This window comes from Xiphophorus hellerii, chromosome 10, assembly GCF_003331165.1.
Source record: "Xiphophorus hellerii strain 12219 chromosome 10, Xiphophorus_hellerii-4.1, whole genome shotgun sequence".
In the NCBI taxonomy this organism is placed as follows: Eukaryota; Metazoa; Chordata; class Actinopteri; order Cyprinodontiformes; family Poeciliidae; genus Xiphophorus; species Xiphophorus hellerii.
In genome coordinates, this window is record NC_045681.1 from 11,376,664 (window position 1) to 11,393,487 (window position 16,824).

The 16,824-nt window shown below is 37.1% G+C and overlaps 1 protein-coding gene across 4 annotated transcripts; it reads right to left on the minus strand.

Moving 5' to 3' along the window:
• Positions 1–732: 732 nt before the first annotated feature.
• On the minus strand, positions 733–15,412 carry LOC116727012 (transmembrane protein 150A-like). Of its 4 annotated transcripts, none has more exons than XM_032574025.1 (8): positions 14,675–15,412; positions 12,934–13,023; positions 12,326–12,373; positions 10,154–10,240; positions 8,848–8,915; positions 5,949–6,076; positions 2,338–2,515; positions 733–1,691 (listed from the first exon to the last, which is right to left on the minus strand). In XM_032574025.1, exons 2-8 carry the CDS (start codon positions 12,996–12,998, stop codon positions 1,444–1,446), a joined length of 822 nt encoding a protein of 273 aa, XP_032429916.1. In that variant the 5' UTR covers positions 12,999–13,023; positions 14,675–15,412; the 3' UTR covers positions 733–1,443. The 4 variants fall into 4 exon arrangements, with proteins under 4 accessions (XP_032429916.1, XP_032429915.1, XP_032429918.1 ...); XM_032574024.1 differs by having other exon boundaries at positions 12,934–13,054; positions 14,675–15,407; XM_032574027.1 differs by lacking the exon at positions 14,675–15,412 and having other exon boundaries at positions 12,309–12,373; positions 12,934–13,054.
• Between the last annotated feature and the right edge of the window lie 1,412 nt (positions 15,413–16,824).

The window sequence follows — 16,824 nt, forward strand, 5'->3', positions numbered from 1 at the left end:
TGTCGGAAATGTGTGAAAAGCTAAGTAAGATATCATTATTTTTTTGACCATGTTTATTTTGTTGAGGTTTTTCGGGGGATAGAGAAACAACAACAGTGCATAAGTGTGAAGTAGAAAGAAAAGATGCAGTCTTTGGAAAAAAAAAAAATCTGTAAACAAAAATCTCATTTAGCATTCAGGGTCTTGATTTAATACTTTGTTGCACCACTAAAAATTTCACTAAAATCACATCTGGAAATCATGTTGTCCTGTTGGAAGATAACCCTTCACCTCGATCTCAAGTCTTTTGTGGCCTTAAACAGATTTTCTTCCAGTATCACCTTAAACATTAACTCCGACCAGCTTTCTTATGCATTCTGAAGAAAAGTATCCCCATAGCATGATACTGCCATAACCATGTTTCATTCAATGGCTCTTAAGAGTGGCTGGTTTCCTCTACACAAAGCACTGTAAATGATAGCCAAACAATTTACTTGAGTAAAATTAAGATTCTGCACACCTTGCAGTGAAGAAATCTAACTTGGAAATGCAAAAACTCACAGATCTGCGCACATGTGCACAGATCTGCACATGTGATAGATCTGTGTCTTTCATGTGCAGACACATGAAAGAAGAGCCCCTTCTTTCATGTGTCTGCTGTATTATTTAGTTGATCTATGGCAAACTGAAATCTATTTATCTTCCATGCAGTAGTCTGGCCACTCTTTATTTCACACATTAAAAAATCAAGCGCCCATTTTTCATTTTGCTTTATTTTCTAGTCTGTATGCTCTCTACAGAATTTTATTTCTCAAAACAACAGCTGATGAGATCAAATATGCAACAGAGCTGAGATTATATGCAAAATCGAGGCATCTACCTCGACATTATGTTGCATTAGCTTGCATATTATAATCTGAAAAACAAATCACATGAGCTGTTCAGAGTAAAAACAAATACTCATACCAGAAGATTTGGATGGAAAATCCACTTCAGATGAAAGAAAATTATTCTTGGCACCCAGTTACGTCCACCCATTGTCTGAAGCTTTTGGAAAACCTCACCTTAGCGCCGACGGAAAGGGTGCGAGGTGGTGATGTAACAGAACTTCCTGACAGAAAACAATACCCAGGCTCTGTGTCTGAACATTTCAACTCTGAGAGACATCTGAGGCACTTTTTGAAGATATTTGTTCAGATGAAAGGCAGCTCCAGCTGAGGATTCAGAGGGTGATCATTACATAAGGACAAAATAAAACAAACAGCGAGAACTGTGTCCACACGTATAGCTCGTAACTGGCCTCTGTCTTCAGGAGGGCACTTGTGATATTGTGCAATGTTACGCAGCGTAGCAGACTACAAGTCTATGAGTGTCTCTGGTGCTGAGGCTACTGAATGTGCAACATGAGCATAGCAATTAGGGTCTCCCTCCATGTTTTACACAGTGACCTCCAGTGAGGTTCCATTAAAGGATTGACAGGTTCTCTGCCTGGTGGTGGCCGGGCCCGCCACTAATCTCCGGCTTGTGAGCAGTGAGGGAGAAGCTGGGGAGTCCCCCTCCTTTGGAGAGAACGATCAGGGTGTCAGCTGACACCCCTCCAAACTCAAAGGCAAACGTCCCATAGAAGAACATGATGACCATGCAGTAGATCCACTCAAAGATGGCGGAGGTGTGCTGCAGGGAGAAGCTCTCCTGGCAGAAAAAAACTCCACCTGGTGATGGGAGGTTAAGGAGAAACAACACACTACCCCAGATCTGATGGGCAGGACAAAGCAAGTACAATGAGTTTTGTTGATTGGTTGAACTCAGTTATCAATTTTAAAATGTCATGTTAATTGCTCTCTGAGCCTGTGTTGAGCTTATTTCAGATCTTTTTTGCGTTCTGAGTGAAAACTGGCACCATCACAGTCTGTTGATTAGCAGGTAATGTAATTTCATATCTGATTTTACCTGCAATTTTGAAAATATAGACGGTAAACACTCAGTAGATTTCAGACAGGTTAGTAGGGCATTAAACTGAAGCAAACAAATCAAAGAAGCAAACAAATCTAGAACATGTGGTCTAAGAATGAAACCTTCCCTTCTAAATATAAGCATTTTAGTTTGGAGGAGTTTCCAGCTGACAGACTTTAGAAATTTTTTAAGTGCAATAAATTTAAGATCCTATGTCACTGCCATGTAAAGCAGTCTGTTCTCCAGCAGAGGGTGATGTTAAGTTACCTCTGAACTTGTGAGAGGGAGGTGAGCAACCTCAGAAGTAAGATTTTGCAAGTAAACAAAACCCTAAAGGCCTTCAGCAAACTGCTCAAGAAAATCTAAACTTTAGAGAAAAATAATAACATTTCACACAGAGGATACTGAGCACCAGGGCGATCAGTGCAAACAGAGCCATCCCCACTCGTATGTGACCCATCCAATACTCCTCCTGGGTTTTGGCCAATCTGTAGGTTAGAGCCGCTTGGAAGCTCACAAACAGCATGCTGGATGGGAACGCCACTCCAGCACCTACATAATGAAGGACTTTGGCAAAATCCACCTGAAATAAACACGCAAATAATTAGTAATCTGAACAGAGACAAAGGATAAAGTTTATTTTCTACAAACCTTTGTTTTTCCTGAACCTCAGCCTTTTAATCACTGATGTACTATCTTCACTTGATAAGCTACTTGATCATATGACCTAAAAGTTAAGACAACAATACCTACAAAGACACAAATCTTGCTTGTAACTTCTAAGAAACTAAATGTTTCCTGCTAACATGCCAACTGAATGTATTGTTTTAGAAAATGTTCCCAACATGTTTAGAAAAAACTGGTTGTTTCAGGTTATACACTCATCTGTTTTCACCTCTGACCCACAAATATGGATCAGCACTGTTTCTTGTCCAATCAAGATAGCGCTCTCACATGTCCGTATTGAATGATTACTGAGTGCTTTTCTAAACTTGCTGACCAGAGCCTCATTGCAAATGTTCAAGCAACAAATGTTAGACTATTACTTTGCTGTCAATTGTAAAGAAATAAATAATTGAAAGTGCAAACATTTATTTAATTTATATTAGATCAGGGGAATTTATTTGGATTTACACCATACATTTATGTGGATAGATTGGTAGGGAATAAAGCTGGTATTCATCTACAGGTTATTCTAACTCCTCAATGAAGTAATGATTCAATCAGTGATCAATCCTATGGGACAAAAAGCAAACCAGAACAAGTTGGGAAAATCAAATCTGCACCAGAAAACTCTCTAACACAGCAGCATCCAAAGGTTTTGTATGGGCAAAATCAAGTAAAAACTTGTCAAGTAAAAAGTATTCAAATATAGATTCTTTTTTTTTACTACGATAAAACCTATTAAACATCATGCAATATGATTATTGAAATAAAGGAGTCAGTGTTTTACAATTGAATGGGTAGATGACTGCAGATAAAAACACTCAGAGTTTTATATGGTTGCCTTGTAATATGAAAAGTCTCCAATAAGCTAATACATTCTGGGGTTTTTTCCCCTACTTTCTTGGTATAAGATTGTTTTTATTTTTTTTTCTTGTTTGACATTTGACTCATTTTCATTGGGAATGTTTGCATTAGCAAAGCTTAACTTTATGAAAAAAAAACGAGTTTGCTTTTGAATAAAAGTCATCCAATAAAGGTGGTCAAAATTACTATCAAGTATATGTATAAAAAAGTGTGACTATTATAAATACAGTGTTGTTCTTACTAACATTTACTATTGAAACAAGATTTCAATTGGTCAGTAAGCAAAATTTCCTCCTGTACCAACCACCTGTGCTGGTCAGCGAGATATGTAACACCCTCACATTGTGGTTGGGAGCCAGGAGCTACAAATGGCCCCCGAGCCCCACTTTTTCACACTTTTTTGGTCAGAAAAATCCCGAGATACTCGACACTGTAACATCTGAGTTAAGAGAAGCATGTATGACTCCTCAGTAAATCTACCAGCTGTCCTGCACTTCTTACAGAAACGATTCTTTTAAGATCCCACCACAGCAAGGGTGTTTTCAGACTGAACAAACAGAACTTGAAAGAACATTTATTTTGGAAGGTCTACAGAGAATGGACAATAGAGAACGCTAGATGGGCCCAGCAGTCAGCACACAGCAGAGTCTTCATGGGAACATGATGGGAGAGTGTTATCAATCCCAGTGGCATTTAATAACAGCTTTTGAGACGTTCAGTGTGTGATTGTTTTGCTGTTAAACTTCCTGCCAACATAGCCACCCATATCTTCTGGACAGGTGAGCAAGATTTCCTCTTATTCTATCATTTGAGTATCAAAAACTGATCACTAGACTCAAAAGTAAATCATAAATCATGTTTTACTTCATCATCAACACTTGCATGGAATAGTTGATTCCATTTCTTAATCAATGAGGCATGAAATTACACATATAGATATGAATATAAATTCTAATTAGAGATCAAAGAGCATATTGCTATGTACAATAACTCTACATCCTATTGGTATTTTGTTCTGATTAGACTTGAAATTCTTGCCAAGATCAAACGTAAATATTAAACAAACCAACAGCACAAAAGCTGGAAGTGGTGTGAATAACTCACAATGAGATTACAGTCTGACTGGAAATTATGTAACTCCATAGATGTTTTAAAAAGTCTTAAAATAAATGTAACTTGTAAGAGTTGCATTTGTTTTTCTCACAGCCACTTGTCATGGTAGAAAGAACAAAAAAAAAACAACATGAAATTCCAGTAAGACAAATGTCTGTGGTGTTGCTACTGTATCTTTTAACTTTCCATGCATTGATTCTGACGATCTCATATCTCATCTTCAGATATAAAATAATGTATTTAGTGTTTTTAACAGTCTATGTTGTTTGCAACATAGACTTTCAGTTATGTATATGAAAAATCTACACACGCCTGGTAAAATAGCAAGTTAATTAAGGTAAATGAGGGTTATGAATCCTTTCGAAACCTTTTCCACATCTATCATCTATGCACTCCCTTAAAGTAAAACATTTTTGATTCAGTTTCAATATTCATGATGTTTGATGTTGCTGAAAAATAAAATACATCTTAAGCTTTCCAACAGAAACCTGATGGTTTTCGGTAAAAACTGACCAGTTTTTGTTCATACATTTTTCTACCTTGGCAAAAGTTTAGCTTTAATAACCCCAGAGCACCATGTTTCAGTTTGGGCGTTGTGCTCTTTTGGTGAGGTGCTGTGTTGTGTCGTTTGTTCAAAACATACATTTTTGGAATTGTTGAGAAAAGAAACTCATGTTTGGTTTCATCAGAGCACAAGATGTTATTCCACAAGGTTTTGGGTGATTGTTGCCAGATCTTGCATGGTCTCTTTGGAAGAAAAAGCTTCATTCAACCCTTTCTTGTTTGTCCAAATATATGGAGAATATTTAGTTGTAACATCTAGAACACAACCAGTACTACCCAGAAAACCCTGAGGCACATTGGCAGTTCTTGTTTGAGTCACACTGAGTTAGCCTTGTTTTCTGTCAAACTGGTCTCCCTACTCTTAACAGTTGGCTTTTGACTCTCTATAATCTGCACACGCATAAAAAAGTGCCTCAACAATTAGTTTACAGATGTGCACTGTTATGCCACCAGATTATAACAGCTTTTTAAAATTTGGTTTCCTTTTTCCATTTAAAAATGTTATTATGGCCTCATTTTTTCCTCACCCTGCCCTTTGATTTGAATATATCTTAATGTTTAACTAGTGTTTTAATTAAAATGTTAGACCTCAAAACTATACCAACATAATTGTGAGCAGACTACCTGGAGCCTGTAGAATTCAAAACGGGTCACCTAACCTCATCTTACTCTTAATTTACATTCAGTAAACGATAACAGGACCAGAGAAAATTGTTTGCAAAGGTGAATCCTAAACACATCTTTACCCCTCACTGTGCTTCTCTGCTAAGGATCCATAGATAAACCTGAACTCATAGGTGTTCGATTACCTGGAAGTTTCCCACCATGGCGAGACCAGCAGCACAGATCCACCCAGTGGAAAGGCTGGCCATGTTCAGAACACAGTTCTGGTGCTTCTCAATCACGTGAGCGTAACGCAACAGAGTGACTAGCATCACTGAAAAGAAAGAGAGGAAATTACACATCATTATATGATCACACCTTCTTTATCCGAGGCACCTGGCCTCTTTTTCTTTTCTGTTTTTTTTTTGGGAAATATGGTGGAGAAATTCAGCCTCTGTTAAACACAATACACTGTTGTCAGCTTCAGCCTTGTTCCTGTTTTTGTTCCTCCCCTCCCCCACATGTTTTTATCTAACCTGCCTCTGCAGCATTTTCTTGTTGGCTTAAAAAAAAAAAAAGAAGTTTTGCTCAAAGCAACTCCAGCTTGCTGCATGATATGAGCTGCGATAGAATTAGCAGCAAGCTCGCAGTTTCCTCCTGTGGTGTGATGCTGCAGATTCCTGCAGTTTGTTTATCAAACAGTTCCATCAAAGCCTCACAGCATCGTCGTCGTTCACATCTGGCGCTCATCATGCTACAAATTGCTCAGAGAGCCTGTTTGGACGTTCCTGTTGGCAGTCCAACTGAATGCAGCGGTTAGCTTTTGATGATCAAGGGAACACTGTATGAAATCCATGTTCAAATTTGTGGATATTCTGAGGATTTCAAAGGGAAGTTGGACAGTAAGGCACATACTTTCTGATTTGTAGGGCATTGACAATTGCCTTTCATCAAATCTATACTAATATCTTTGAGTAAAAAAACCAAAACAAAACAAAAAAACTCACAAACACAAACTCCGGATTGTGTTTGCTATCAAGGAGGCATGAATATTTTAATTCCTGAAAAATTTACAGAAGCATCCTTTGGATTTTCTGTGAGGATGTGACAGACCAACACAAGAAAGCACATAATTAACAGCTGGTAGGTAAACTGTAAGTGTTTATCAAAATTCTAACAAAAAATGCTGGTCACACTTTTCAAATCTTACTTTTTTGGAGAAAAAAAAGATTAATAAAAAATGAAAATGATGCATTCCTTTCTTTCCACATTGCAGTCATATTGTACATTGTGTCATTCTATCACATAAAATCCATGTAAGAGTCAAGTTTGTGGTTTTAATGTCTTACGCTCTAACTTTCTTCAAAATCTGAAGAACTTAACTAAAATTGTTATGCTTTGTACCAGTTAGAAAAAACCCAAGTTACACCATTATTGACTTTGTTGGCTTCTGTAAGCAACACCTTAAATGTGTTATTTCCAGGTGTGAGAAGGTGCCGCACTTATCTCAAACAATTAATTTCGAGCACAACCACCAGCGGAAAGACCAGCCATAATTATAGTCAAAAAGGAGATTTTTCTTGTTGTATTTTGATAATAAATGTATGAATCAACATCAGAATAAGAAACAGAAGACCTTACGAAGACACCGGCTAACACTGACAAGAAAGTATCAATACCTACAATGAATGAGTTCTATTCCAGCATGAGGTGAAAGGCTACTCAAAGAGGAAGAACGCATTGCTGTAAAAGCCAAATTACAGTTGGCAATTGCACTTTTGGAGCAAAATCTTATGCTTTTGGAGGACCTTTTCTGTGATACAAAGAGACTAAATTAAAATGTTTTCCCATTATGACAATGTTTCATTAGAGGAAAAAGAAGAAAGCTTTCAGGCCTTTGAACACCAACAACAGTGAAGCATGAGGGTAGCAGCCTCATGTTGTGAGCTTTTTTTTTCTTTTACTGCACGAAGGCACTGAGGCATTTCAGAAAACAGATAATGAGGAAAGAACATTATGTGCAAATTTGGAGACGTCAGCCACAAAGTTAAGCTTGTACACAAATTAGCCTTCCGAACAGACATTGACTCAGGGCGTACAGCTAAATAAGTTACAAAGTGACTCAAGGAGAGGAAAGTCAATGTTTTGAGGTAGTCATCAACAAGCCCTGATCTCAGTCCCATAAACCTTTTGAGTAGAGCTCAAACGTTGTGTTTGAGGAAAAACTGACTCAGTTAGGCCAGCTCAATCTGGAGTAATTGCACAAACTATTTTGAAAGGCTTCTGGAAGGAAATCCAAAACATCCGGCCCAAGTCATTCAGTTATTTTGCGGCAACATTTCATTCATCTGCTCTAACGTTTTATATATGATATCAAAATAGCATAGTTGAAAATATACATACACTGTAAGGTACCACCAATATCCACTGGTTAGGGACAACAAAGATCCGCTTGGCCGTGTGATTAAAAGTCACTTTATGTGATCAGATGGGAAAAACATGAACTCCTAATGTGTTGATCTCAGTCAAAACTGTTCTCGGTCCTGTTAGGAAAACCCCTGTCACACGCTTCTGCCTCTTTAATGTCAGAACCCCACTAAGTGTGCTCTGTAAGCCCCAGGACAAACATCAGTTCCTCCAAACTCGTACAACAAGACATGAACATGTGTGGAGCATTTCCCAAAAGCTCCTGTACCCTCTCAGCCAACTCTTCCTCTTTCCTGTAGGCCTCCCTTAAAAATCCATAAAACCAACATACACAGCGCACAATGGGTCCTGAACTCAGAGAGGACCACCCAAAATAGATGGTTTAAAAAAGTTTTGGCACACAGTGGAACGGAAAAGCTGCCCCTTTTGTCTAGAGGGGGAATGTTTGTGGTTCATGTGGGGCATTAAAAAAAAGTGTCCTTCAAGGAACTGAGTAAATTTTCCCCCCCCTCAGATTATGGACTGAGATTTGGATCAAGCTTTGGATTCTGGGGAGAGAGGACCAAGCTGGAGTTGCTGCAGCTGGGAAAACAAGCTTGAACCTTTTTGATCTGTATGATCACTGTGCACACATGTAAAAGTGGGTGTCTCTCTAACATTAGTTGTTAGGACACTTACCCATGAACGCTCCTGTGCTGCATATGAGGCTGAAGAAACAGCTTTCAGGTGGCAGAGTTCCACATTTACTGCAACAGAAAAAGACAGAAGCATGAGCCGACAGCAAAGCACTGTAGGTTAATGTCCTAGTTCAGTTGGTCTCAAATTCAGTCATAATGAGCAGCATTCATATATAGTCATGAATTGAATCCCTTAGCTGCGCTATAACACAATTTTGCACATTTGCTGTTTAATGGTAACTTAGCTGCACTTCAATAACTTTGTGAGATCTTTATCAGTTGTAATATGTGAACTATGAACCAACCACATCGTTACTTTAGGAGGAAAAACAGCTGGAAATGTGTCCAACATAAACTCCTTGTTCATTCCTCTGCAGGGGGGGAAATCGTTGTTTGCATTCTGCGGTGGCAATTCAAAGAGTGGTGAAGGATCTACTATTTGCAACACGAGCTCCATTTATTGTGGAGGTGAAAAGGTCCCTCTGATCTCAGTCGAGATCGTGATCGACCGTTAGGCAGAATTTACCCTCATTAGCGAAATTTCTTCATTTGAAAGGTAGGAACTCTAAATGATGACAGGTCAGGAAATGAGGGGGAACTTTGAAAATTACTGTTCTGAGTGACCAGGCTGGTTATGTAACACAAGGTCAACAAAACAAACTTATCAGCATTTTAAATCTTGTATGTCAAGGCTAACATGACTAGGCAACACACTTAAATTTTTTTAGTATGATACAGCAACATTTTTTGTTGAAACATAATTTTTGCTGGGGGAGCTGCGCACTAGAATGTCAGCATGTTCTCCCTCTGCACGTGTGACTCTCCTGGTACTCTTAGAAACTTGACACCAAGCACTTTTTTTTTCTTTTTAATATTTTTCCCAAACAAAAATAATACAATCTGATTGCCAAATAAACTTCTAACTCCAACTTAATACTGTTTTAATCTCCAGTCCTGCATAGAAAAACAAGTGGAGGACATATTCACAAAGGAAGAAGAAAGTTCCCATTTATTTTCATTTTCGGGGAATTAAGAGCAGATTTAAAATGACAGGAAAGCACAACACTGCAGAAAAGCCAACAGCCATGTCAGATGATATGTACGATTATTCACACTGAATACTTTCTTTTGTTTGAAAGATGCTGACAGAGCTTAAAGGGCTTTCTCAGTTTGTGTCCCTATGGTGCCTCCCCTGTGCATACTTAAAATGCATAGCAGAACAGGGATTAGAGAAACCATGAAATCTGCATGTGAATACACATCAAACAGAGCTGAACTCTTTACGCAAGAAGCCTGACACCGCTGACCTGATGAGGGGTATGTTGTCCAGGGTGCAGCACAGTTCAGGTCCTCTTTGTGATGGGAGCTGTTCCTCGCAGGACTCATTATACAACCTGCAAAGACACATGTCCATGTAGTCTACTCATTCAGTTTGCAGATACGAGTCCCTGAAAAAAAATAACATATATTGAAAACTTTAAAAGGAAACAATTTGTTGTTGCAGTAGTCTAATTTCAATCTGAAGACTCACCTGGTGTTAGTGGTAAATTCTACTCACACACCAGTTTAGTTATTGAAGGACCACACAGATGGGTGCTTGGGGCAATTCCTTTTTATATCCCACTTGGTGAGACCATGAGACAAATGTCAAAACACACATACTGCTACCTCAGCGACTCAGTTCAATCAGCTGGGCTTCTGTAGATGGATAGCTTTATCAACTACCTTTGATTGTATTACAATTTGAATTAAATTTGAATTGGATCTCAATGAGAGTCTCATTATGTGCCTGATAGGACTGTGGTAAACGTAACAATAAGAATAATCTTCAAGCTGAGAACATTTAATCAATGTAGATAAACTACCTTGTCAACAAAAAAGTGATTTGTTTTTTCAAGAAAATCACTGGCGGCACATCTGTCACCATGGTGTCACGACAATCATTACTTTGTACAGCGCCCTTTTGTAAATAGGGCAAATAAAACAGCATACTAATAAGAGTATTGGTTTTGAAGAAAAAACAAGGTTCATGTAAAATAATATGTTGAAAGATTAAACTATTCTTTATGATCAATGTGAAAATCTTCATTGGGATTGCAGAAATAGAACTACTCTATTGTTTGTTGGCTAGATTTTTGCATGTTTCCAGTGGTGTTTCTTTTTTTTCCCTTCAATGTTTTCCTTTGGTTTTTGCTGGTACTTTGATTATTTGTCTTTGGAAATGAGCTCCAAGTTTTTGGGGTTTCCTTCACGCCAATCATTAACTCCTTCCACAGATTCTCTATCAGATTCAAGTCAGTCACTCCAAAACCAAATTAAAAATTACTTGCTAAATTAAAACCAAGTATTACTTCCAGTCAGAATCACATGTTGATCACTAAAAGATTACTTTAAAGTTCAATTATTTTGGGTTTAACTCTGGATAATATGGAAAATCTGATCAACTTTAAAAGTAAAGTGTATGTTAAAAAATTGTTTTTTTATGTATTTGTGTGACTAATTGTTGGGTGTATCAATAGTTGTGCCACTGGCGACTTTGTTAAAAACATTTTTAGGCTTTTTACATATTCTAGGGGTGCCAATAAGTGTTTGCTTACATTCATAAGATATCTCTCCTAAGATGAAACACATCTAAAATGTATTTTAAAACAATTCCAAGTTGAAGAAAACTACTCCAATCTCCAGTTATATTTTCACCTTAAAGGTTCATTATAAAACATTTTTTGATGCAAAAATGTTTTATTTGTGAGCGAAATAAATGTTTGAACACGCTGTTAATGGTTAAAAAACGGGCTTGAACACTTGTCGCGTCACAGCTCTCATTTTGCTCAAATGACAGGAGAAAATTAACCAAACATATATAATTTGGTTAATTATATATATTTGTAAACCTCTACCTCTCCCGTCAACATTAGACTTTCAAAAGCATTTTTTTCTTAATTTCTCCTTCCTTGAGATTATAACTGACCCCGGAGAGAGGACGCGCTGGTGTGTGTCGAGTAGAGACTGCTCAGGAAATAAACATGTCTTGGGTGAAATGTCTACATTTCACAACTCATTTTCTCTGTTTTGAAAGCTAAGACCCAGGCTGCATGCCATCCTTCATACGTTTCTTTTTACATGAACAGATGAGGTTTTAAAGCAAAGCAGCTTCACCGTAGCATCTGAAACATGGTCATTTAAAAACGGTTTGCTTATCTGTATGCAGATAAAATGAGAGCAATGTCAAATAAAATCTAATGAGTGGAACCAAACCAAAGAGATAAATTAGCCTATATGTTTCTTCTAGTAAGAGGTGACAGCCAGCTTGATTTGATAATGTTCAGTGGATGCTTTCCACCTTTAATGTTTCACATATGCAGTATAATAATAATAACAATTATCCATCCATCCATCCATCCATCCAGCCAGCCAGCCATCCATTTTCTTACATTATTATTATTATTATTATTATTTGTGTACATGTTTATGTCTTTTACCAGTTGTGCACAGGGCAGACATGCTGGTTGTAGAGGGCCATTGCATATCTGTAAAAGAACAAAGAAGATAATTTTAATAAAAGAAAAGTGAAACAGGAGAGCAAAAAGATTCATCTTTTCATTGCTTTGTTGTGTGTGTAATTCTGCTTAATTCTCTATCTTTGCATAAAATGTGACTAACAGCAGATTCAGGTCTACAAACTTTAAGTAAGACAAACACCCCGAGGCGCCTTCTCTCATTGGCTTTAGTCAGACATTGGTGGCTATCTTTTACCCAGCACTGTGACTGGAGAGAAGAAAGTAGTTCTGGCAACAGTTTCTAAAACTGAGGTGAAGTTTAAAAGTGCACAATCAAAAAAACCTAAATACTAACAAAACCATCCTCTGATGAAATTCTGTTTACTTTGCTGCCAGAGTATTGTCTTTGCAATATGTCATTTAGCAACATTACTTTTTTGTCCCAGCTTTGCTTTGTTACAAACTTCTGCATTGCTTAGCTAAAGTACTAATTAGAAATTTAGATTGTGACAAATTTGCTGCATTTAAAAAAAACAACAACTTTTCTAATCAAAAGAAACATGCCTCTGAAAAAGTCTGAATGTACTCACACGACCCATATTCCTGTAATGGTGAAGACTGGTAGGCTGACTGGAAGAATCATCCACACAGACATGTTGACCACCGGCAGATACTCACTCCTGTAGGACCAATCAGGGCCCACCGCCGTGACTTTCAGGAGAAAAACATTTCATCCCAATTTTCATCTTTCTTAATCACACAACCAGAATGCACTTATGATACTAAAGTGCTACAATATGCTTTAAGTATGACCTCAGATCACAAAATCATCTTAAATCATATTAAAAAAAAAGAAAATCTAATGCCGATCCTAACATGTCTTTCACAGATATTATTCCTGTCTTGATTCCTTCCTTGTTGAAAGATTTAATGGAAATGATTCATATAGATGACAAATGTTGACTCTGATGTACTTAAGATCAACAGTGGGGTACCACAAGGCGCTGTGCTAGGTCCTTTGCACTTTATAAAATACACAAATGATATTTGATCATGCAGATCAAAGCATGACATTGCGTTGGTGCAATTCTGGAACAGTTGAAAGCGAACTGACATTTTCAAAGAAATTGTTTTACATGAATAAATCCACAGTAAATCACAGTTGGGATGTAGAGTTTGGATAGATGCCATCTGAAATATCATAATCCAAAAAAATAATACATCCAAGTAGTACATTTATACACCAACCAGATTAATATGGTACAAAAGACAGCTGCAACCATGATAAACCTTATATTTCTGTACCTTTTTCTTTTTTTGTTTACTCAAAACGTAAATTCTGACATTTGCAATAAAAAGATTTTTTTTTAGAAAAATGTCGACACAATAAACACATCTTTGAATGCCCTACAGAACATTATTTCAGCTTAAACGCCTTTGTTCTTCAAATTTTTTTATAAGAACTGAATAAATAATATTTTATCATATCATAAACTTTCTATACTTTAAATATACCGAAAATGTTCCTCTGCTTTCTGTAAACTCTTGGGAGTTTTTCTCAGTCAAACAAACAGAGACATCTGGGAATTTTTAAACTGTCTGTGCTACTTTACAGATTAAATGGATGAGGGATAAATCATTTAGGAATGCAACTATCAAGCAAGAGAAGATAAGACAGAAAAAGATCAGTGCAGCATGCCAGCAGTGAGCTGTGACACACTCCTTACTGACTGATCATGAGATTTTGAATACAATGTGATAGTTACAAGTCTTTAGTGGCGATAATGATGTTTAATGACTCTTAGCTCTAATGAAATTGTATATCTTTGCACAAAAACAAGGCATATCACGTGAGTTCATACACATTATGAACAGTGGACTGAAAGCCTCTTACCTTTTTAACTGAAACTGTCACCACTAGGGATAAGTTCTAAAGTAACTTTAGTCTATTGCAACAAGTTGTCATTTCTCCTTGGTCAGGTCACAGACTGTCTGCCATAGTGTAATAATTTGAATAATCCTGGATTTTTCAAATATTTTAAGGACTCACTGCATACTAAGGGAAGGAACGGGACGTTTCCAGTAAACTATTGAAAAAGCAGTCAAGACTAATGAAAAACATTATGAGAATTAGAGAATTAGACAAGAAAGTCTGACTCATTCATATCCAAATATTGGGACTTACACTATTTCTCCCCCCCCCCCCCAAGTAACCCAAAATATATAATCTAACCAGTCCAATCTGAATGCCTTGATGTCTTTCATTAGCAAAGCTCAGAGTTATGCTTTCCAGGTTTTCCTACACACACAGCTTCAGTACACAACTCTTACCTTGTTTTCTTTATTCAAGGGTTCAGTCTCCGTGTCTCATTTCAGTTCTTCCTCACTGCCAGAAAACCTTGGTCCTGCCGGTTTCATTGTCCAGAAGAAAAACTGCCGCAGGTTTGATGCCTTATCAAGATCAGGAACGAGGCAGCTGCTGGTCTCTCTCGTCTTCTTTCATCACTTCTTTCTGGCTCTCTCCCGAATGTGTTGTGATCCAAGGAGGAGAGCAGCAGAACTGTGGTACTTCTAACTCCTCCCAACTCCACTCTCTCCCCAGAGTAAATGGAATGTTATCGCTGGACATATTGACTCTCATTTTCATTTAATTTGTGTAAGGAAAGTGGTCGATTTTATCCTCTTTTTCACTTTGAAGTGGAGTAAGTAGACTCCAGGATCCAGTAGCTCTAAAGGTTCAGCACACTTTGTCCTCTTTGAGGATTTCAAAATGGGAATCTGCAGCGTGTGTCTGTTTTGTTTTTGTTCTCATTAAGCCAGGTCAAAATGGTCCTCATTAGACCAAAGTGCTTTCCAGAGAAGCACAAATGCAGGTTTCTTGGCCTTTTCTCAGTTTCAGACTTTGTTTTTGGCCTAACAGTACATTTATACTGACTGCGGGCTTTCTAACTGAGCTTTAACCCAGTTTCAGGGTAAAAAGGTAAACGTTAAAATGGAACACAACCAGGCAAATACTAGATACAATGTCACTCTAACTGACAGTTCAATGTTGTGAAGCAATAATGAATCTGTTTGCCAGTTGAATTAACTTCAAAATGCTCCATAAATGTAACAAAAATAAATTACATTAGACAAAAAAAAAAAAAAAGAAGAAGCAAAAGATTCCAAAACAGTTTCGCACAGATTCTTGAGTGTCTGGGTGAGTTGCCGCTGCTTTTCCTCAACGTGCTGAAATGTAAATACTCAAGGCAGCAACACAAGAAACACTGCAACGGAGTGGAGATCAAAAAATAAAGGCGAAAAAAAACTCTGCAAAGCCACAAGAGGGCGCTAAGTCCTAGATATCCCGTCAATGTGTTTAGTTGTGAAATCACGTTTCCGAAAATAAAAATGTTTAATGACTGAACAAAATATGTATGAGAAATACTTTACAAAATAAATATATAATTCAATCCATATTTTCCCAGATTTTACAGGTTAATTTCCCAGGATCTAAAGTTTAGTTTTTTGTTTTCTTTTTGCAACTTACTAGAAACTTTAAAAACGTCACTATCTCTAAGCCTACAGGTTAGTTCTCTTGCAATTTTCAGATATCTATTTTTAAATTTACAGATTAATGTCCTGGAATTTAAATAATCTCCCCCCCATAAATATAAATAACATTTCTGGGCACATTCCCAGAATTTAACATTTACTTCACCAGAACTTTTTTTACTTTTCCTAAAAGCATAGTATACATTTCTTGAAATTTAAGGCTACCATTCCAGGATTTACACATCCCATTTTTTAATCTATAGGTTTCTTTCCCATAACTTACGGATTGTGTTCTGTGAATTTATGGGTAACAGTCCAGTAACTCCCCATTTACCTCCACAGAACTCGTATTATTTTTTCCTATATCAAACCAGTTACATTTCTTGAGTTTTCAAGTTACTTTTCCCAGGACTTACACATTATTTACTTAATTTCTTGAAATGTTTATATTACTTTTCCATAACTTACAGATTGGTTTCATAGAACCTGAAACTTGCATGTTACTTTACTGCAACTTGTAAACTTTAAATATATTTTTCTATTTTTTTTTCATAGCTGAAAGTCAAAGTGAATTTGATTTTTTAATGTCAAGGTCACAGTATTGTTAGTATTGCAGCATGTATAAATATTGAGTAATAATGCAATTCAATTAAGAGCTCTGTCCTCTTATGCTCTAACAAAGTTTAGAAAACAACTTAAAAATAAAATGTGCCAGATGAATATAAACCATTTTGGGGGAATGAAAACTATGAGAAAATATTACCTTGAGGGGGACGAAAGAGAAATGAAAAGCAAAAATTAACTGAGGAGATTCAAAAACAATCTTAAACTGAATAAGGTATCAAGCTAACTTTAGTGGTGGGAGTATTTGGGAGTGGAAAAAGCAAATCCAAATCTTTGCCTCATCTCTAGTTGAGATCTTCAACCTGAATGCAGTATTTGAGAAA

What these genes read in the sequence shown, in the direction of transcription:
- LOC116727012 (XM_032574025.1), bottom strand. Translation starts at nt 12,998, where the DNA reads ATGTCTGTGTGGATGATTCTTCCAGTCAGCCTACCAGTCTTCACCATT. An exon ending in GTCTGCCCTGTGCACAACTG is followed by an intron (nt 10,241 to 12,325) that starts GTAAAAGACATA and finishes GTGTCTTTGCAG; the next exon opens with GTTGTATAATGAGTCCTGCG. An exon ending in CAGCACAGGAGCGTTCATGG is followed by an intron (nt 6,077 to 8,847) that starts GTAAGTGTCCTA and finishes CTTTCTTTTCAG; the next exon opens with TGATGCTAGTCACTCTGTTG.